We start from the raw sequence: 23,759 nt of genomic DNA, 5'->3' as shown, positions 1-23,759 counted from the left end.
TCTTGATTAAAAGGTATGTTTTTGTGATTATCCATATATGCTGCTAATTCACTCTAGGTGAGGGCATTTTCCCCTATATCTATTTTCCCCTGTATCTACTTAACATAATGGGAAACTGACTCATTTGTAAACAGTCTGCTGCTAAATTCAAGGTATACTTTTGTGTCCTTGTTGGTTCTGATGTCAGATAAGCCAAACAAATAAACTGCAGCTCAAGGGAGAATTCCTGCTGTCTTCCTAATTCCTAAGTGAAGTTTTAAAACCCTTAGTGGTTTTCAAGCACCTTCTTCAGAGGTGGAGGAGGGGTCTCAGAGTCACACAGTGAGGGCTTTTACTGGCCTCCCCTAAAGCTTCCCCAGGCTTGCTGGTGGTTAATAGGACAATGGTGGCAGGCACGCCAAGGGATATAGGAAACCGATCCAGACCTCACAACTCTAACCGTAATTATAAACCTTGGTGCTTACCAGTCAGACGTTTCTGGTGTGTTTCTTTCAACTCTGAAAAGACGGGCTTCCCCTGTGGCTCAGAGGTAGAGAATCCACCTGTAATGCAAGAGCCACAGGAGACATGGGTTCAATCCCTGGGCCAGGATGAACCCCTGGAGGAGGGCACAGCAACCCACTCCAGTATTCTTGCCCAGAGAATCCCATGGACAGAGGAACCTGGTGGGCTGCAGCCCATGGGGTCTCAAAGAGTTGGACACAACTGAAGCCGCTTAGCACGCGCTTGAGGGAAGGAGGCAGCACAGTGTAGGCTACCGTCTATACTCTGATGGCATGGTCCATTGCTCTCACTTTGTCAGGCCCCTGATCTCATATAACTGGGTTAAAATTTGTCCTGCTTATTGTTTTTCTCAAGTAGACGAAATTGGACATTTTGATGCCTATTTCTGGGTTTCACATATCAGGTCTAAATAGTCACTGGCTCACTTGCTCCCTTTTTTTTTTTTTTTTGGAGCACCATACAGCTTTTGGGATCTTAGTTCCCCAAGCAAGGATTGAACCCATGCTCCCTGCAGTGAAAATACAGAGTCCTAACCACTGGGCCGCCAGGAAATTCCTTTGCCTCCTTTAATAGATTGCTATGACACTTAAGTTCACAGCTTAGACCACTCCCCAGGGCTGTAGGTCTGTGTGTGATCTAACCTGCGCTTTCCCCTCTCCCAGCCTCAGCTCCCTCAGGGTTTTCCCGCTCAACCACAATACTTATTAGTCACATCAGTTTTGGATCAGTTCCTTGAAGATACTCCTAAAACTGCCTCAATGACCATGATACTAGCTTTTCCCTATGCCTAGAACATTCTTCCCCATTTTCCTCCTGCCCTTTCCTTCCACACACATGAATTTTCTCCTTCTCTGACTTCCAAATACTGATTAAAGGTACCTACCTCCTCAGGTAGGTCTCCCAGATTAGTGATCATGGGGTACTGCGTATTTCATTCCTGTCATAACTGTAATCATTCATTGCTTGGTTGGTTGGTTCACTACCTACCTTCTACTTACAGGGCAGACCTTCTCAGACTCATTCACCACCATCTCTGTGGCATCAGCACAGGGCCTGGCATACCATAGATGCCCAGTAAAGGCCCACTGGGGTTGGAGACTATTGATAGTACTATAGACATAAAATTCCCTCTCACTCTAAACAAAATTTGTGACGAGTCCTCAGGAAAAAAATTCTTACTATAAAAATACTTTCTGCTATTAAGAAAAAAACCACCTATTATAAATTAGCCCTGAAATTAGTATAAGAGTATAAAGTAGGTTGTTGTGGTCACAGCAAACTGTGGAAAATTCTTAAAGAGATGGGAACACCAGACCACATGACCTGCCTTCTGAGAAATCTGTATGCAGGTCAAGAAGCAACAGTTAGAAATGTACATGGAACAACAGATTGGTTCCAAACGGGAAAGGAGCACATCAAGGCTGTATATTGTCACCCTGCTTATTTAACTTATATGCAGAGTACATCATGTAAAATGCCGGGATGGATGAAGCACAAGCTGGAATCAAGATTGCCGGGGAAAATATCAATAACCTCAAATATGCAGAGGACACCACCCATATGGCAGAAAGCAAAGAACTAAAGAGCTTCTTGATGAAAGTGAGAGGAGAGTGAAAAGGTTGGCTTAAAACTCAACATTCAGAAAACCAAGATCATGGCATCTGGTCCCATCACTTCATGGCAAATAGATGGGAAAACAATGGAAACAGTGAGAGACTTTATTTTGTTGAGCTCCAAAATCACTGCAGATGGTGACTGCAGCCATGAAATTAAAAGATTCTTGTTCCTTGGAAGAAAAGTTATGACCAACCTAGACAGAATAGACATTACTTTCTCAACAAAGGTCCATTTAGTCAAAGCTGTGGTTTTTCTACAGTTTCCAAACTCATGTCCATCGAGTTGGTGATGCCATCCAGCCATCTCATCCTCTGTCATCCCCTTCTCCTCCTGCCCTCAATCCCTTCCAGCATAGATGGTTTTTCACATCTCTCATGGATGTGAGAGTTGGACTATAAAGAAAGCTGAGCACTGAAGAATTTATATTTTTGAACTGTGGTATTGGAGAAGACTCTTGAAAGTCTCTTGGACTACAAGGAAATCCAACCAGTCCATAAAGGAAATCAGTCCTGAATATTCATTGGAAGGACTGATGCTGAAGCTGAAACTCCAATACTTTGGCCACCTGATGTGAAGAACTGACTCATTGGAAAAGACTCTAATGCTAGGAAAGATTGAAGGCAGGAGGAGAAGGGGATGACAGAAGATGAGATGGTTGGATGGCATCGCTGACTTGATGGACATGAGTTTGAGCAAGCTCCAGAAGTTGGTGATGGACAGGGAAGCCTGGTGTGCTGCACTCCATGGTGTCACAAAGAGATGGGCAGAACTGAGCAACTAAACTGAACTGATAAACTAGGTGAAAAGTCAAGTGTTAAACTTGACTTAGGTAGAGGAGATAAATGTGGATGAAGATTATCAGCAGCAATTCACTGATGTGGCAAAAGCAGCTAATAAGGAACAAAAAAATAATTAAAGTGATACTGGGCAAAAATAAATTTCTAATGTCCTCTGATCTTTTCGACTTTGTGCTAGTTCACTATGGCTACTAAAACAAAATACCACAGACTGTGTGATTTGAACAACGGTTTATTTTCTTATGGTTCTGGAAGATGAAAGTCCAAGATGATGGAGCCGGCAGTGCTGTTTCTCCTGAGGCCTCTCTCCTTGGCCTGCAGATGGCTGTCATCTTTCCGTGTCCCCACAAGCACGTTTTCTCTGAACATGTACATCCCTGGTATCTCTTCCTCTTCTCATAAGGACTCCAGTCATATTGGATTACGTCCCACCCTTAGGACCTCAGTTCAGTTCAGTTCAGTTCAGTCACTCAGCTGTGTGTGACTCTTTGCGACCCCATGAATCATAGCACACCAGGCCTCCCTGTCCATCACCAACTCCGGAGTTCACCCAAACTCATGTCCATCGAGTCGGTGACGGCATCCAGCCATCTCATCTTCTGTCATCCCCTTCTCCTCCTGCCCTCAATCCCTTCCAGCATCAGGGTCTTTTCCAATGAGTCAACTCTTCGCATGAGGTGGCCAAAGTATTGCAGTTTCAGCTTTAGCATCAGTCCTTCCAGTGAACAGCCCGGAGTGATCTCTTTTAGGATGGATCTGGTTGGATGACTGGTTGGATCTCCTTGCAGTCCAAGAGACTCTCAAGAGTCTTCTCCAACACCACAGTTCAAAAGCATCAATTCTTTGGCGCTCAGCTTTCTTCACGGTCCAACTCTCACATCCATACATGACCACTAGAAAAACCATAGCCCTGACTAGATGGACCTTTGTTGGCAATGTCTCTGCTTTTTAGTATGCTATCTAGGTTGCTCATAACTTTCCTTCCAAGGAGTAAAAGTCTTTTAATTTCATGGCTGCAATCACAATCTGCAGTGATTTTGGAGCCCCAAAAAAATCAAGTCTGACACTGTTTCCCCATCTATTTCCCATGACGTGATGGGACCAGATGCCATGATCTGAGTTTTCTGAATGTTGAGCTTTAAGCCAACTTTTTCACTCTCCTCTTTCACGTTCATCAAGAGGCTTTTTAGTTCCTCTTCACTTTCTGCTATAAGGGTGGTGTCATCTACATATCTGAGGTTATTGATATTTCTCCTGGCAATCTTGATTCCAGCTTGTGCTTCCTCCAGCCCAGCATTTCTCATGATGTACTCTGCACATAAGTTAAATAAGCAGGGTGACAATATACAGCCTTGACGAACTCCTTTTTCCTATTTGGAACCAGTCTGTTGTTCCATGTCCAGTTCTAACTGTTGCTTCTTAACTTGCATACAGGTTTTTCAAGAGGCAGATCAGGTGGTCTGGTATTCCCATCTCTTTCAGAATTTTCCACAGTTTATTGTGATCCACACAGTCTAAGGCTTTGGCATAGTCAATAAAGCGGAAATAGATGTTTTTCTGGAACTCTCTTGCTTTTTCTATGATCCAGTGGATGTTAGCAATTTGATCTTTGGTTCCTCTGCCTTTTCTAAAACCAGCTTGAACATCTGGAAGTTCACAGTTCACGTATTGCTGAAGCCTGGCTTGGAGAATTTTGAGCGTTACTTTATTACCATGTGTTGCTACTGCTACTGCTGCTAAGTCCCTTCAGTCGTGTCTGACTCTGTGCGACCCCATAGACGGCAGCCCACCAGGCTCCCCCGTCCCTGGGATTCTCCAGGCAAGAATACTGGAGTGGGTTGCCATTTCCTTCTCCAATGCATGAAAGTGAAAATTGAAAGTGAAGTCGCTCAGTCGTGTCCAACTCTTAGCGACCCCATGGACTGCAGCCTATCAGACTCCTCCACCCATGGGATTTTCCAGGCAAGAGTACTGGAGTGGGTTGCCATTGCCTTCTCTGTGGTGTGGTAGTTTGAGCATTCCTTGGCATTGCCTTTCTTTGGGATTGGAATGAAAACTGACCTTTTCCAGTCTTGTGGCCACTGCTGAGTTTTCCAAATTTGCTGGCATATTGAGTGCAGCACTTTCACAGCATCATCTTTCAGGATTTGGAATAGCTCAACTGGAATTCCATCACCTCCACTAGCTTTGTTCGTAGTGATGCTTTCTAAGGCCCACTTGACCTCACATTCCATAATGTCTGGCTATAGGTCAGTGATCACACCATCGTGATTATCTGGGTCATGAAGATCTTTTTTGAACAGTTCTTCTGTGTATTCTTGCCACCTCTTCTTAATATCTTCTGCTTCTGTTAGGTCCATACAATTTCTGTCCTTTATCGAGCCCATCTTTGCATGAAATATTCCCTTGGTATCTCTAATTTTCTTGAAGAGAACTCTAGTCTTTCCCATTCTGTTGTTTTCCTCTAATGCTTTGCATTGATCACTGAAGAAGGCTTTCTTATCTCTTCTTGCTATTCTTTGGAACTCTGCATTCAGGTGCTTATATCTTTCCTTTTCTCCTTTGCTTTTCACTTCTCTTCTTTTCACAGCTATTTGTAAGGCCTCCGAAGACAGCCATTTTGCTTTTTTGCATTTATTTTCCATGGGGATGGAAAAGAAATTTTCCATTTCTTTTCTCAGGATTTTCTTGATCCCTGTCTCCTGTACAATTTTCCATTTCTTATCTCAGAATTTTCTTGATCCCTGTCTCCTGTACAATGTCACGAACCTCATTCCATAGTTCATCAGGCACTCTATCAGATCTAGTCCCTTAAATCTATTTCTCACTTCCACTGTATAATCAGAAGGGATTTGATTTAGGTCATACCTGAATGGTCTAGTGGTTTTCCCCACTTTCTTCAATTTAAGTCTAAATTTGGCAATAAGGAGCTCATGATCTGAGGCACAATCATCTCCTGGTTTTGTTTTTGCTGACTGTATAGAGCTTCTCCATGTCTGGCTGCAAAGAATATAATCAATCTGATTTCAGTGTTGACCATCTGGTGATGTCCATGTATAGAGTCTTCTCTTGTGTTGTTGGAAGAGGGTGTTTGCTATGACCACTGTGTTCTCTTGGCAAAACGCTATTAGCCTTTGTGCTGCATCATTCTGTACTCCAAGGCCAAATTTGCCTGTTACTCCAGGTGTTTCTTGACTTCCTACTTTGGCATTCCAGTCCCCTATAATGAAAAGGACATCTTTTTGGGGTGTTAGTTCTAAAAGGTCTTGTAGGTCTTCATAGAACCATTCAACTGCAGCTTCTTCAGCATTACTGGTTGGGGCATAGGCTTGGATTACTGTGATATTGAATGGTTTGCCTTGGAAACGAACAGAGATCATTCTGTCGTTTTTGAGATTGCATCCAAGTACTGCATTTTGGACTATTTTGTTGACCATGATGGCCACTCCATTTCTTCTAAGGGATTCCTGCCCACAGTAGTAGATATAATGGCCATCTGAGTTAAATTCACCCATTCCAGTCCATTTCAGTTCACTGATTCCTAGAATGTCGATGTTCACTCTTGCCATCTCCTGTTTGACCACTTCCAATTTGCCTTGATTCATCGACCTAACATTCCAGGTTCCTATGCAATATTGCTCTTTACACCATCAGACCTTGCTTCTATCACCAGTCACATCCACAGCTGGGTATTGTTTTTCTTTGGCTCCATCCCTTCATTCTTTCTGGAGTTATTTCTCCACTGATCTCCAGTAGCATATTGGGCACCTACTGACTTGGGGAGTTCCTCTTTCAGTATCCTATCATTTTGCCTTTTCATACTGTTCATGGGGTTCTCAAGGCAAGAGTACTGAAGTTGTTTGCCATTCCCTTCTCCAGTGGACCACATTCTGTCAGACCTCTCCACCATGACCCACCTATCTTGGGTGGCCCCACACGGCATGGCTTAGTTTCATTGAGTTAGACAAGGCTGTGGTCCGTGTGATTAGATTGACTAGTTTTCTGTGATTATGGTTTCAGTGTGTCTACCCTCTGATGCCCTCTCGCAACACCTACCGTCTTACTTGGATTTCTCTTACTTTGGATGAGGGGTAGCTCCTCACGGCCGCCCCTCCTGACCTTGAACGTGGAGTAGCTCCTGTCGGCCCTCCTGCGCCCGTGCAACCCCTGCTCCTTGGATGTGTGGTTGCTCCTTTCGGCTGCCACCCCTGGCCTCGGACCTGGGGTACCTCCTCAGTGTCCTAAAATGTAGACCTGAAGAATGTCACACACACCAGTGCATGTATCTGCATGAACTGCATTGTACTCACAGGGGTTTTCTCAGCATAATCAATCAGATGATAAATTGATTTTTAAGATGAGTTCACTTTCCTGTTATAAATTCTAGTATATTTTATGTTTCCATGGAAAATGAGAGTGACACTACCAATCTGCTGAGGTTATTGATGTAGATGAGCTAGTATGGTACTGGGAACACAGGAATAATTCAGTGTTAGTTACTCACTTAATTTTGAATAGGGTTGAAGGCACATAAGTTAGATTTTAAATCCCATTTTGTAAAACCAGTCCACTGTAATATGATAAAAATAAGCACTGTTAGCTCGTGGATCGTCATCAATATTGTTGAGCTGATGAACTTTAGAGTGTGCTCTCTCCAAATGTGCTAAAATAAAGAATGCAGAATGGGACATGGTCACATATGTTGCTTGATAATTTGTATAAATGGGACATTTTTATTAAAAATTCATGGCACTTTGCAGTTTGCATACAGAAATAAGAGAAGACTATCACTGTTAAGCTAATACTTTCCTTTATTTAGGAAATTAGAGATATAAAGACTACCTATTGCTTCTATAAAATACTTCATTGATTCTGCTAAACTGTTTTTCTTCTTTTTGATGTAACCTAGAATACTGACCAGTAACCAATCACGTTTTCTTGAGCAAAAAAGCCTGATTTATAGATAAGGATGTGATGGTGCAAAAAAGGTATACCAAATACTATTATCTGTTATAGGTAAGAGTTAAAAAGGATACTTCAATCAGCCTTACCATGTACCCTGTCATGGCTGTAAATGCTTTACATGGTCATCCTCCCAATAAGCCATGTAGTAAGTTTATACATGAGAATACATAAACTTTTTTATCAGATCAGATCAGTCGCTCAGTCACGTCTGACTCTTTGCAACGCCATGAATCGCAGCACGCCAGGCCTCCCTGTCCATCACCAACTCCCGGAGTTCACTCAGATTCATGTCCATCGAGTCAGTGATGCCATCCAGCCATCTCATCCTCTGTCGTCCCCTTCTCCTCCTGCCCCCAATCCCTCCCAGCATCAGAGTCTTTTCCAATGAATCAACTCTTCTCATGAGGTGTCCAAAGTACTGGAGTTTCAGCTTTAGCATCATTCCTTCCAAAGAACACCCAGGGCTGATCTCCTTCAGAATGGACTGGTTGGATCTCCTTGCAGTCCAAGGGACTCTCAAGACTCTTCTCCAACACCACAGTTCAAAAGCATCAATTCTTCAGTGCTCAGCCTTCTTCACAGTCCAAGTCTCACATCCATACATGACCACAGGAAAAACCATAGCCTTGACTAGACGAACTTTGTTGGCAAAGTAATGTCTCTGCTTTTGAATATGCTATCTAGGTTGGTCATAACTTTCCTTCCAAGGAGTGAGCGTCTTTTAATTTCATGGCTGCAGTCACCATCTGTAGTGATTTTGGAGCCCAGAAAAATAAAGTCTGACACTGTTTCCATTTTTTCCCCATCTATTTCCCATGAAGTGGTGAGACCAGATGCCATGATCTTCATTTTCTGAATGTTGAGCTTTAAGTCAACTTTTTCACTCTCCACTTTCACTTTCATCAAGAGGCTTTTTAGTTCCTCTTCACTTTCTGCCATAAGGGTGGTGTCATCTGCATATCTGAGGTTATTGATATTTCTCCCGGCAATCTTGATTCCAGCTTGTGTTTCTTCCAGTCCAGCGTTTCTCATGATGTACTCTGCATAGAAGTTAAATAATATACAGGGTGACAATATACAGCCTTGACGAACTCCTTTTCCTATTTGGAACCAGTCTGTTGTTCCATGTCCAGTTCTAACTGTGGCTTCCTGACCTGCATACAAATTTCTCAAGAGGCAGATCAGGTGATCTGGTATTCCCATCTCTTTCAGAATTTTCCACAGTTTATTGTCATCCACACAGTCAAAGGCTTTGGCATAGTCAATAAAGCAGAAATAGATGTTTTTCTGGAACTCTCTTGCTTTTTCTATGATCCAGCGGATGTTGGCAATTTGATGTCTTGTTCCTCTGCCTTTTCTAAAACCAGCTTGAACATCAGGAAGTTCACAGTTCACATATTGCTGAAGCCTGGCTTGGAGAATTTTGAGCATTACTTTACTAGCATGTGAGATGAGTGCAATTGTGCAGTAGTTTGAGCATTCTTTGGCATTGCCTTTCTTTGGGATTGGAATGAAAACTGACCTTTTCCAGTCTTGTGGCCACTGCTGAGTTTTCCAAATTTGCTGGCATATTGAGTGCAGCACTTTCACAGCATCATCTTTCAGGATTTGGAATAGCTCAACTGGAATTCCATCACCTCCACTAGCTTTGTTCGTAGTGATGCTTTCTAAGGCCCACTTGACTTTACATTCCAGGATGTCTGGCTCTAGGTGAGGGATCACACCATCGTGATTATCTGAGTCGTGAAGCTCTTTTTTGTACCGTTCTTCTGTGTATTCTTGTCATCTCTTCTTAATATCTTCTGCTTCTGTTAGGTCCATACCAATTTTGTCCTTTATCAAGCTCATCTTTGCATGAAATGTTCCTTTGGTATCTCTGATTTTCTTGAAGAGATCCGTAGTCTTTCCCATTCTGTTGTTTTCCTCTATTTCTTTGCATTAATCGCTGAAGAAGGCTTTCTTATCTCTTCTTGCTATTCTTTGGAACTCTGCATTCAGGTGCTTATATCTTTCCTTTTCTCCTTTGCTTTTCACTTCTCTTCTTTTCACAGCTATTTTTAAGGCCTCCCCAGACAGCCATTTTGCTTTTTTGTATTTCTTTTCTATGGGAATGGTGTTGATCCCTGTCTCCTGTACAATGTCACGAACCTCATTCCATAGTTCATCAGGCACTCTATCTATCAGATCTAGGCCCTTAAATCTATTTCTCACTTCCACTGTATAATCAGAAGGGATTTGATTTAGGTCATACCTGAATGGTCTAGTGGTTTTCCCTACTTTCTTCAATTTAAGTCTGAATTTGGCAATAAGGAGTTCATGGTCTGAGCCACAGTCAGCTCCTGGTCTTGTTTTTGCTGACTGTGTAGAGCTTCTCCATCTTTGGCTGCAAAGAATATAATCAATCTGATTTCAGTGTTGACCATCTGGTGATGTCCATGTATAGAGTCTTCTCTTGTGTTTTTGGAAGAGGGTGTTTGTTATGACCAGTGCATTTTCTTGGCAAAACTCTATTAGTCTCTGCCCTGCTTCATTCCGTATTCCAAGGCCAAATTTGCCTGTTACTCCAGGTGTTTCTTGACTTTTTTATAGATGAGAAAATTATGGCACAGAGAGGTTAAGTGATCTTTGCAGGGTCACACAGCTAGTAATTGAGACAGCTAAGGTTTGCATCCAGAAATCATCCAGTCCAACCTCATACTCACTCTTGTATAACACTGCTGCCAGCTATTCACCCTTCCTAAGTGTAAGCATTTTTTTTGAGTGGGAGCTTACCTCTTTGACACCATCTGCAATCTAACCTTTAAAACAACAACAAAGTGTGAGCCAAAAGAGAATTTGCCATTATTAAAGAGGTGGGATGAGAAAGATCTACTGTTGATAAATACGAATTAATACAATGACATTTCCATGAACTTAAACACCTATACAAAGCAGATAAGGAATCTGTATGCAGCCATAAAATGTATCTTCATTTTTAACTCTGCCAAACATAAATAATTAGTTGGATTTTAGATGGCATGGCTAGTGTTAAAGCACAGTATTTCATCTGTATTCTTCTGATTTTCTCAAAGTGTTGAGGATGTGTGCAGAGCCAAATAGGATTCAAAAGAGGTGGTCCAAAGACCATGACATTGCAAGCCTAAATGAGCTAACCTCTATTTGTTCTTTTGTCCAACTGAGTCTTGGGCAGTTCCTGTTTCAAGCACTGTGCTAAACACTCAGTTCCAAGGGTGAAAAGATTGAAGCATTCTGGTTTCAGAGAAGTCACAGTTTAATTAAGGATAAAGGCAATTATTATAAAATGCAAAGAGATAACAGTTATAATAAGACCAGTGCAGTGCAAAGTGCTATGGAATATATAAGAAGCAATAGATCTGAATTTGGGGGTTGGACAAGAGGGCAGGAAATGACAAAGTCAATACCATAACAAAGAGAAATTAGCCAAGTGGAAGTGGGTGGAAGAGGCAGAGAGATTGTTTAGAGCAGAGAGAATATGGTGCATTTGAGCTTAAGTGTGGTAAAGCCATGGGTTAAAAGATGAAGCTGGACTATGCAGGACCTTAGAAGTCTTCTTTAGGAGTTTGAACAATGAGAACCTATTGAAGAATGTTCTGTATAGGAATGCTTCAACCAACCTCACTTTTGAAAGATCGATGACTCTAGGACAGAAAATGAATTGGAAGAAAGAATAACTCAAATCAGAGTAAATATTGAGAGGACTTCACACTCATTCAGGATAAGATGACAGTGGCCTGGGCCACATCAGGGGCAGCTGGAATTGAAGGAAATGGAAGAATTTGAGAGTGTGTAGAGGTAGAAGGCATAGCCTTGGTGGACAATTATAACATAGTGGGTTATCAAAGTCAAGGTCTTGACAAAGGAGTTTGAAGGCACCCCTAAAGAGAAGGCTTTCTTATTGTAAGTTATTATTATCATTATTATTATCATCCATGAAAATTCCTATGGCATTTTGCTCTCAGCCAACTGTCAAAGATAAGGAAACGTCATCCTCCCCTTGTGTGTGTGTGTATGTGTGTGTGTGTGTTAGTCACTCAGTCACGTCCAACTCTTTCCAACCCCATGGACTGTAGCCCACCAGGCTTCTCTGTCCATGGAATTCTCCAGGCAAGAACACTAAAGTGGGTAGCCATCCCCTTCTCCAGGGGATCTTCCCAACATAGGGATCAAATCCAGGTCTCCTGCATTGCAGGCAGGTTCTTTACCATCTGAGCCACTAGGGAAGAAGATTCCTATGGCATTTTGCTCTTAACCAACTGTGAAAGATAAGGAAAAAGTCATCCTCCCCTTAAGTAATAACTAGTAATGCCTTCTCAGGCAGTAATCTTCCTAATAGCTATTTGCATTTTAATAAAAGAGCAGTCATACTTAATGACCATAAAAAGTAATCTCTAGTGATAAAGTTTCTGTCACCATTCAGACAAATGGAAAAAATACTAAGGAAAAATGAAGAGGTATTTCTGGTGCCCTTTGGATCACCTTATTGTTTGTATCATTTTAACGTAGGTGAATCTTTTTATGACCCAAGTTTAGACAAATACATTTTTTTACATTTATTCTTTTTTTTTTTTTGCTGCATGTCTTATAGAATTTTAGATCCTCAACCAGGGATTGAATGACCCTGAGCCCTCAGCAGTGAGAGTGTGAAGTCCTAAACCCTGGGCCGCCAGGGAAATGGGCCTGTAGAGATAGCAGAGAAATGTGAACGAATGTTGAGTTCCCAGAAATCGTTACTACATCATAATTTAGGAAGCCCTGGCCCTGCCACTCAAGTTTCCCAGATGCCATTTTGAAATCACAGCAACAGACGCCGTGTACTTAAGGTAGAAAGTGGAGAACTTGCAAAATAATAGATTTCCCCATTCTGAACTGAAGTCTACACAGCAGCCTCTTTTTAATTCATCATGGTCTTGTAGCAAGATTATAAAATCTGGAAATGAATAGGCAAGGATATAGACGATGTTGGGATTGGTATTTCTTTAATGATTTAGGGATTATTGGTCATTTACTTTCGACTATTTGTAACTGAAGTCTTGAAATAATGGAATTTATTAGGGGAATGCTTCATTCACCCTTGTATAATGTGAACGTACAGAAATTGCACATGTGGACTCAGAAATCGTTTGTGCACACAAAGGGGCAATCCATCATTTCACCCCTCATTCACTCGGTGCTGGGGAAGGAGGGGCAGGGAAATATGAGTTATAGCTCACGACAAAATCCCATACCTTCACGTCTTGCATTTCCAGCAGGCTCCTTTTATGTAACCTTCATATTATTTATACCTGCTGGTCATTCATAATAAAAGGTACTTTTATCATGAGGTTTTTTTTTTTTCCTTTATCAAAGTTTTTTTTATTATTTATTTATCAAAACACTCACAAATGTTTTTGACAAAGTCACTTTCAGGCAGTCGAACAGATCGTTGTCCCAAGCTTAGAGCAGTGAGCCTTGTCTACATAAACTGTGTTGAATTAGACACATGGTCTCTAATATACCAACCATAAAATGATAAATGCGCTAAAAATCAAATTGAATTGTTTCTTTGTGGGGCAGTTTTATTTTAAAGTAAGGACAGCATAACTTTCACTTTCTTATTAAAGCTGTAGCAAGAAATTCAGCTATTATTTTTAACAACTGCAAAGTGCAGACATGTATTAAAAAACATCTGTTTTAAACATCTGTTTTAAAACATCCATTGTCCAGAACTAATTCAGCCTTTGGCTAGTAAAATAGTTTCTTATTCCAAGTCTGAATTGGTATGCTGATTGAAACCTCAATCCACTGGGAATAGTACTACACATAGGTGAGCCCTGAATCTGAGAATATCTATCTTAAGGGAATATTTGTAAAATATCACAGTGCTATATGGATATGAAAAATGGTCTCTTTTATGCAGTTTACATTTAAGGTTCATTTCACATGTTTAACTTTTCCATTTTATTTTCAAGATCTTCTAGGTCCTTGCTACTCAAATGCATATTAACATATCTTGAGAGCTTGCTGGAAATGCAGGTTCTTTGAGCCCATCCTATCCCACCACCGCCACTCTAGAATCAGAGACTGAATTTTCACAAGATCCCTCCATGATATGTATACACACTAAAGTTTGAGAAACCCCGCTCTAGATGGTCGTTGGATGGTATGTGACATTTTGAAGGAGACAAGAATCATTAGTGAATCTGAACAGGTTACTTCAGAGGCAAAATAACAATAAAATTATATTAACTAATATTTTTGAGCATTTAATGTATTCTAGGCATCATATTTTGATCCCTTGGTCAGGAAGATCCCCTGAAGAAGGGCACAGCAACCCACTTCAGTATTCTTGCCTGGAGAATCCCATGGACAGGGGAGCCTGGAGGGCTACAGTCCATGGGGTCGCTAAGAGTTGGACATGACTGAAGCGACTTAGCACAGCACAGGAATCATATCAGTTTGATGCTTTTTCCATGCATTATCTTATTTGGGCAGCAGGAAATAGAAGACTATTTCTCTGATGATGGAGAAATAATTTGGTAAATGGAGAAATTCAGGAATATCCTAAGTAGGAAATGGCAACTTAGAGAAAAGGGCATCGTCTAGTGGAAGCATTCAGAATAAGAATAGATATAGTTTACTTATGTGAGAAATGTAGACAAAGCAGAGATAGTAGAGACAGGAATATCTTCCAAATGACCGGAAAAAAAAGCTTACACTAATGTAGTCTGCTGAACCAAGAAGAGCTATTTGGAAGTGACATAGCTAATATGCTGAGTCTCACTCATCCTCTCACTTTAGAACAAAGGTTAAAAGACTATGTTGCATGTTTACTGTGTATGTAAATGTACACATAAATAATATAAATGTACGTTACGTTATGTGAATCCAAGTCTTTTTGGTGGGTAATTCTTATAACCTTAATGTTGGCATAGAAGTGCGTCATTTTTAATGTATAATCATGAGGATTAATCTTTTTAAGGAACAAGCTTAAATGTAAGAGCCAGTGGAGGAGATTATAAGTATATTTGGGGGTTGAGAGGAAACTGGTTTCTAATCTTGTCCCTGACCTGATACTCACCATAAAAACTGATAAACCAAACTAGTCGGCTAACTAGTCTACTAACAGGATTAGTGTTACTGGTATGTTTCACAAACAAATAAACAAAAATTTTATTAGCACCTAAAACTTTGTCTTAAGTAAAGGGCTTTCTGAAATATCAGCTCTCTGGGAGGGTTGATAATGCTTCTATTTGCTTTAGTGTTTTGTTTTGTTTTTTCTTTCTTTCCTTCTTCTTTTTTTTTTTTTGGCTACACCCCATGAAGCATGTGAGATCTTAGTTCCCCAACCACAGATTTAACCTATACCCCTTACCTTGGAAGCACAGAACCTTAAGTGCCAGGGAAGTCTTGCAGTTTTTAAGAGGTTTCTAAGGGGTCAGACTAATCTTATCCTAGTAGGAAGAATTTTCATAAATTTATAGGAGACACTAAATGATTCACACCATTAGAAGCCATTACTATTAATATAATTCTGCTTCTCTGAAAGTAAATATAAAATAGCATATTACCTAGGTAGTAATATTATAGATGAAAAATTATATTTGTCGTGTACTACTGTATAAGAAATTACCCCAAAGCTGAGCAGCTTAAAACAACAAAGACAGTGGGTCAGGAATCCACGTATGGCCTAGGTGTCTGCGGCTGAGGACCCGAGGTGTATATCAAACTGTCTACTGGGCTGTGGTCTCATCTAAAGGCTCTGCTGAAGGTGGTCCAGTCACATGGTTACTAGGCAACTTCAGTTTCTGCTCACCTGAGACATTCCACAGAGCAGCCTATGACATGGCTTCCAAGCTTCCCACAGGCCAGGCAACCCAAAAGAGCTCAAGAGTCAGGAAAAAAAAAAAAACATGCCCAAGATGGAAGTCAGGGTCTTTTTATAACCTAGTCTTAGAAGTTACCTTCTGTTACTTCTGCCACATGCCATTGACTAGAAGCAAGTCTGTAAGTCCTGTCCATTGTAAAGGAAGAGGGTTACACACAGGAGTGTGAATATCAGGAGGTGGGGGTCACTGGGACCCGACCACAATCAGTTTCTTCTTCCTTCTTGCTTTCTTATTGTCTAACACATCAGTTTCCCAAGGAGTACATGTTATTTGGGTAATAAAGAAATAAAATGGTTAAAGGCAATACAACTTAAAGAGAAAGTATTCTTTCATCAGAAATGTTGATCAGAAAAGTCACTACTCCTTGGAGCTTTCTTAGTAAGTCAAGATTTATTAATGACCTTTCTGGCCACATATTAGATCATGTCAGGGCTTCCTGGTGGTTCAGATGGTAAAGAATTTGCCTGCAATGCAGGAGACACGAGAGACACGGGTTCAATCCCTGGGTTGGGAAGATCCCCTGGAGCAGGACATGGCAACCCACTCCAGTATTCTTGGCCTGGACAATCCCATGGACAGAGGAGCCTGGCGGACTACAGTCCATGGGGTTGCAAAGAGTCACACACGACTGAGTGACTAACACTTTCACTTTTTCAGGAATCTGAGTCTGATATTAATAATCTAACAGGACTTTGTTTTGGCTTTCAAATTTTTTGCACTGAAAAATGAAATAGCAAACCCCTCCCCCTTCCCTGGGTGGTAATATGAACGTGCCTGTCTTTCTCAGTTGCCTAACAGGTTCCTTCTTGCTCTGTTCTCAACAGTATGCTTGAGAGCTCCAACCGGCTTGATGAAGAGCACCGGCTGATCGCCAGATACGCAGCCAGACTGGCGGCAGAGTCCACTTCGTCTGTAAGTAGTCTGCGTGAGAGATGTCACATTGACTGTGGTCTTGTTGCTGGTGCCACAACAGCAGAGCCAAGTGGTTGCTATTGAGCCATCTGCAAGACCTAAAAACAATCTGGCTTCTGCTGCTTTGATTTTTCACTTTTCAGCTATCATTCTTGTCTAGCGTGAATCAGAGCTTGAGGGATTCTGTTACAACAGTGCTGAATCAGCCCAACTCCTGATTTCTCTGGATAATGTCTAATCAATAAATATAAAGAGCAAGCAGTGATTCAAATCCACAACTGGCTTAGATAAATTTCTGCTTTTATCAGTATGCAAGTGATGCAGTGGTAAAGAACCCACCTGCCAATGCAGGAGACATAGGAGACATGGGTTTCAATCCCTGGGTCGGGAAGATCTCCAGGAGTAGGAAATGGCACCCCACTCCAGTATTCTTGCCTGGGAAATTCCATGGACAGAGGAACTTGGTGGACTGCAGTCGACTGGGTCACAAAGAATTGACCACAACTAAGCAACTGAGAAGGAAATGGCAACCCACTCCAGTATTCTTGCCTAGAGAATTCCATGGACAGAGGAGCCTGGTGGGCTGCTGTCCATAGGGTTGCACAGAGTCAGACACGACTGAAACAACTTAGGATGCATGCATGCATTGGAGAAGGAAATAGCAACCCACTCCAGCGTTCTTGCCTGGAGAATCCCAGGGAAAAGGAGCCTGGTGGGCTGCCATCTATGGGGTTGCACAGAGTCGGACACGACTGAAGCAACTTAGCAACAGCAACAAGCAACTGAGCACAGAACACAAAATATATACAAAATATGTACAAGAAAGAGAAAATGATGTCATAAAATTAAAAAAAAAAAAAACCTTCATCACATGTCAAAGGTGCCAAAGGCCAGACTTAGCTATAGAAGACCATTTAGAATATAAAATATAGGACCTCACAGTTCTTCAATACCAATACAAATTGTATCTTTGTTAAAAGAAATGCTCAATTAAAAAGTGATAGAAAAACTTTATGAAAGCCAGAGCTTCACCAAGTTTAAACCTTTCCCTACAGTTAGTTTTCTGAAGTTAAAATTCAGGCAGCATTTCTCCAAGTCTTTAGACTTAGACAATCGGTGCTATTTTTTTAAACATTCTGTGGTAGAAAGATTAGTTGTGTTTTTTTTTTTATTTGCTTTAAAAATTGGGAGGAATTTTTATAATGTATTGTAGAGCAAAGAAAGCACAGGGAAATCTACATAATCTGACCCTGTTGTTTATTGATTGCTTGTGCTGGGTCTTCATCGCTGTTCCATGCAGGCTTTCTCTAGCTGCGGTGTGCAGGCTTCTCACTGCAATGGCTTCTTTTTTGTGGGTGGAGCCTGGGCTGTAGGGCGTGCGGGCTTTAGTAGTTGTGGTTCATGGGCTTAGTTGCCCTCTGGTATGTGGAATCTTCCCAAACAGGAATCGAATCTGTGTTCTCTGCATTGGCAGGCGAATTCCTAACCACTGGACCACAAGCGAAGTCCTGACTCTTTTTCTATAAAACAATATCAAATAATCCCTTCACTAAATACACATACACATATACGCAGCATCCCTGGTAGCTCAGCTGGCTAAGAATTTGCCTGCAATGCAGGAGACCCTGATTTGATTCTTGGTCAGGAAGATCCCCTGGAGAAGGGATAGGCTACCCCCTCCAGTATTCTTGGACTTCTCTGATGGTTCAGATGGTAGAGTCTGCCTGCAATGCAGGAGACCTGGGTTCGATCCCTGGGTTGGGAAGATCCCCTGGAGAAGAACATGGCAACCCACTCCAGTATTCTTGCCTGGAGAATCCACATGAACAGAGGAACCTGGTGGGCTACAGCCCATGGGGTCACAAAGAGTCGGACACAATTCAGCAAGAAAGCACAGCGCAGGACAGAACATATAAATACAGTATATGAGATATATATACATATCTATTGTTATAAAATCATATATATGATATCTAGTCATATATGCCGGAGAAGGCAATGGCACCCCACTCCAGTACTCTTGCCTGGAAAATCCCATGGATGGAGAAGTCTGGTGGGCTGCAGTCCATGGGGTCACTAAGAGTCAGACACGACTGAGCGACTTCCCTTTCACTTTTCAGTTTCATGCATTGGAGAAGGAAATGGCAACCCACTCCAGTGTTCTTGCCTGGAGAATCCCAGGGATGGCAGAGCCTGGTGGGCTGCCCTCTCTGGGGCCGCACAGAGTCAGACACAACTGAAGCGACTTAGCAGCAGCAGCAGCAGCAGTCATATATAGCCATGTATATAATTCTTATATAATCATATTCTTCTATATCAATATATGTGATTATATAAGAAGGGAGAAAGTGGTGACTGCATTTACATCAGTTGTTAAAGCTGGTTGCAACCCATCAACAGAAAATTACATATATGAGTGAAGAAATGCTGGAAGTATTTTGACCAAAAGGAGACAAAAAGTCATAATAACTCTGACTTTAAAACTATAGGCTTCCCTGATAGCTCAGTTGGTAAAGAATCTTCCTGCAACACAGGAGACCCTGGTTTGATTCCTGGGTGGGGAAGATCTGCTGGAGAAGGGATAGGCTACCCACTCCAGTATTCTTGGGCTTCCCTTGTGGCTCAGCTAGTAAAGAATCCGCCTGCAATGCAAGAGACCTGGGTTTGATCCCTGGGTTGGGAAGATCCTCTGGAGAAGGAAACGGACCCACTCCAGTATTTTGGGCTGGAGAATTCCATGGACTATATAGTTCACGGGGTCACAAGAGTAGGACACAACTGAGCAACTTTCACTTTCACTTTAAAACTATATTTTTTAATTATATATTACAGTGGTTGAACAGTAATTCTAGAGAAAGATACCTCAACAGTGGTTCATTTATTGAAGTGGGTAGCCATTCTTTTCTCCAGGGCATCTTCCAGACCCAAGGATCGAACTCAGGTCTCCAGCATTACAGGTGGATTCTTTACCGTCTGAGCCACCAGGAAAGCCCTTTACTGAAAAAAAATAGCTGCACTGGAAACAGCATGGCAAGAATGAACTCGCTCCCAATATCAGAAATTTGGAACCAGTTTTTCCCCATGTTTTGTGTATTTGCCTGCAAAAGAATTCTTTTCTCCTTCCCATCCCATAAATGTGCTCCAGACCTCCCCAAAAGCTGGTCCTTAGGAGAGGAACAGCCGTTTAATTTTACATGTTTTGCTTTTTTGTTTTGATAAAAATGATTGTCTCTTTCGTGTGCGTATCTCACGACTCCTGTCTTTTCAAACACACATAGATTCCCCTGCCCGATACTAAATAGTGTAAACCACGTATTTTACAGCAGCCAACTCAGCAGAGGAGCGCCCCTGACATCTCCTTCACCATTGATGCAAATAAGCAACAAAGGCAGCTGATCGCAGAACTAGAAAACAAGAACAGGTAAGACTTTAGACAGACTGGCTGTTATGATCAAAGTGCACGTTCATTAATAACCTATAGTCATGCTTTTAACTGTCCAGGTTTTTTTCACCCTGTAGGCATATACATATAAGGGAAGTCATCTAGAGTCAGTGATGCTGCTTCTGAAAAACTAATCTTTAAATTTTAGATCATCAGAAACTTCATGAGGGAAAAAAAAAAAATATATATATGTGTATATATATATATATATTCTGAGATGTCAATACAATTAATGTAATGTCCCTAGATAGTATCATTTCCCTTTTTCTGAGATACTTATTTTTGTTAAGGAGCTGTCTAAGGCAGAAGGGCCCCCCTGGGTGCTCTTAATCACCTAGAGACAAGTAAAAGTCTCACCGGGAGGGCCCTGTGAGGATCACAGGCTAAAGAGGCATCTGGGGACACCACCATCACCCACTCATTCAAGCCAAACATTTCCACGCCCCATCCATCAGGAGGTTTTCCTCTTTATTCAACACAGATTGACTCACCGTCTGCCCCGTGAGAGTTCCCCAAAACCAGGCATTTCATCTCCTCCATTCCCACTCAGTGCAACCTGTCACTTTATAATACATAAATCATATCATGTTATTTCTTGTTCAAAATCTCTGTTGAGTTTCCGTTACATTGAATAAAACCCCCCCTCTGACCACAGTCTGCAGGTCCAACCTGACCTGATTCCTGCCTCCCTTTCCAGCCACTGCCCACCTTACTCATTACACTCCTGCTTCTTTCTTTCTTTACAGCCTTTCAAGTACTGGCTGTTCTCCTAGCTTACAGAGCTCTTCCTCAGGGTCTCTGCAGAGATGGCTCTTCCTCACTGCTCAGGTCTCAGCTCAAATGGCATCTCCTATAAGACCACCTCTCTGATACCTCCTACTCCAGGAACCACTCTCTATTATATCCCTGTGTGTGTGTGTGTGTTTGTGTGTGCATGCACACACATGCACACACATGCATGCCTATCTCTTTTTGAATGCATGAAAAAAAAATGCATTCAAGTGTCCGTTTCCTTCTTATTCTCTGTCTCGTCTGACAGATATGGAATTTCTTTGAGAACTGAGTCCATGACAAATGGCCCCTGGGTTCCAGAACCATGCCTGGTACACTGAAACACTGTAGAAGCTCAGCAAATATATACTGAGTGAGAATATAATGAATTGCTGAGTCAGATCTTAAACTCAGTGCTGAGTAAGCCTCACATAAAAACAACTTGTACCTTCTGTATTTCTCATAGCAGCACCAAAATGTCTTAATATTTAATCTCATCTTTAAACACTGATGTGCCTTCTGAGATCAAACTGGTAAAGGAGAAAATTGTGATCGTTGTTACATGCCGATAGAGTCTGACCTGAAAATCTTGGGATAAATGGTCAAGCTATTCTTTGAAGTTCTACAGAAAAAAGTTAAAAGGAAGGTAAAAATTCAGGACATTTTCATATTTTTGGAAAAAAAAGACTAAAGTGAAAATTTACAAGCACACAAATAGCTAATCTTGGTTGCAATTTTAATCTACTCTCCTACCTTTCCAAAGCATTTATTCTCCCTTCCAGTTCTCTGCTTCCACTCAGCATGGGGATGTCATCTGTGTGTGCTAAGTTGCTTCAGTCCTTTCTGACTCTGCAACCCTGTGGACTGTAGGCTCCTCTGTCCATGGGATTCTCCAGGCAAGAAGACTAGAGCAGGTTGGCATTTCCTCCTCCAGGGGATCTTCCCGACCCAGGGAAAAACCTAAGTCTCTCCTGCATTGGCAGGTGGGTTCTTTACCACTAGAGCCACCTGGGAAGAGACTGGAGGGGAAAATTGGGACTTCTTTAAGGAAATAACCCAGGAATATGTACCTCCACATGGGATTCCAGAATCAACAAGAGGCCCCATGATTGTGCTGGGTGTGCCATGCTACCACTCCTTCTGCTTAGTTCTAGGGCATTTGGGGATTGTACTTTCTGAAGGACCAGAGAGAGAATAGAGGAATGGGAATGAGAAAATATGGCAGGAAGAGAGCTTCGTCCTATCCGAGTTCCTTCCGCACCCGGTGCCTAAAGATCATCTAGTCCATCCCGAACTCATCTCTCTAAGCCAGCAGCCTCAAACCCATGGATGACTCTAGAATCGTGTCCCAGAAGCTTATCCAGGTCACAGTTCCTGTACCATGGAAATCACCCAGGGATCCCATGGTCTCCAAAGTGACAGTTAACCCAGTAATCAGATCTCTGGGCTTTAAGGGAGGATAGAATTGCTCACTTGACTTTGTGACTACCCTGAGTAGTTCATGGATGTTTCAGCAGTGATCTTTAGAAAATAATGCTTCCTTAGAGCATACTTGGAGGAGCCAGTTGGAGTTAGTATTAGGAGTAGCAAGACTCTTCGAATTACATTGTCTAAGTCACAGCCTGCCTAGGCTACACCTGTCAGACCAAGTAGTGGAGACTAAAGGAGTCTGATATATATGAGGTTTGGGGCACACCAACCTGAGTTCAAATGACCACTACCGCCTAGATATTGAACTTGGACAAGATTTGTAACTAGTCTATGCTTCGATTCCCTCATTCATGAAACAGATAATAGCAGACCCTGTATATACAACAGTTCCTAATAGAACTGTTAGGAGGATTAAATAAGACTAAGAAGACAATGACTGCTTAGTGACTGAGCGCACACGCATGCAAGAAGACAACACAGTTCCCAGGTGTAGTCTAAGCACTTCATGCTCCTTGCCTACCTTATCATTATTTTTTTTCTGCTAGAGCTGCTTCTCTATTTTCCTTCTTTGGGGCAAAATGGTTCTGTCATGGTTCTGTCCTCAGAATCAACAAGGAGACCTAGTGGAGGTCACAGAATGTCAGGATGTTAGCCCTGAGGAACTTGGAAATCTCAGTTCCCTGATTTTCAGGCTGAGCTCTCTGGGACCCCAGGGGCCCCATAGGGGTGCATGAAGAGGAAGAAGGGGCATCCCAAGTGGTGCTAGTGGTAAAGAACCCACGTGCCAGTGCAGCAGTTGAAAGAGATGCCAGTTTGATCCCTGAGTCGGAAAGATCCCCTGGAGGAGGGCATGGCCACCACTCCAGTCTTCTTGCCTGGAGAATCCCATGGACAGTGGAGTCTGGCAGGCTGCAGTCCATAGGATAACACAGAGTCAGACGCAACTGAAGCAACTACGCACAAAGAGGAAGGAAGAAGAGCCAGTAGTGCAGGGCGCGCCCTTCTTTAACCAGAGAAGTTTCTTCTTAACTCTCTGATATGTTGCGTTTCCATAGAAGGTTCCTTTTAAAGAAAAATTTCCACCTTGAAACACCAAGGGGGAGCAAAAAAAAAGTTGAAAACCACTGAATTATGGTCCATATCCATGAAAGGGACAGTGACTCACTGGTAATTAGCTTCTTGATGCTGGCATGTTTGTGGGGCAGGAGATTGTAGATGAGCCTTTCAGATGGAAAGTCACCCAGCCCCCTTGCTCACCAGGTTCACCTTCCATTCTCATTCTCGGTGCTTTGTTCTGTCTTACTGGCTCTTCTGCATTTTACTGGAGGCTGACCCCTCCCCCAAGAACTCATGACTTGTAACCTTGCCTAATAGCGTCTAACTCACTTAGGGATAATTTGCTTTGTGTCGGTCACCTATCCTTTATGGCTGGCC

At 42.0% G+C, this 23,759-nt stretch overlaps 1 protein-coding gene across 24 annotated transcripts in view; it reads left to right on the top strand.

The window, feature by feature from the left end:
* Window positions 1–23,759, top strand: part of DTNA (dystrobrevin alpha) — a 451,122-nt gene that overhangs the window by 389,325 nt on the left and 38,038 nt on the right. For all 24 annotated transcript variants that reach the window (NM_001076260.2, XM_024984389.2, XM_024984390.2 and 21 more), the window contains 2 exons: window positions 16,594–16,681; window positions 20,005–20,102. In NM_001076260.2, the coding sequence (NP_001069728.2) occupies window positions 16,594–16,681; window positions 20,005–20,102 (186 nt within the window). The remainder of the gene's footprint in view (window positions 1–16,593; window positions 16,682–20,004; window positions 20,103–23,759) is intronic.

This window comes from Bos taurus, chromosome 24, assembly GCF_002263795.3.
Source record: "Bos taurus isolate L1 Dominette 01449 registration number 42190680 breed Hereford chromosome 24, ARS-UCD2.0, whole genome shotgun sequence".
Classification (NCBI taxonomy): domain Eukaryota; kingdom Metazoa; phylum Chordata; class Mammalia; order Artiodactyla; family Bovidae; genus Bos; species Bos taurus.
This window is presented reverse-complemented; position numbering and strand designations above follow the sequence as displayed.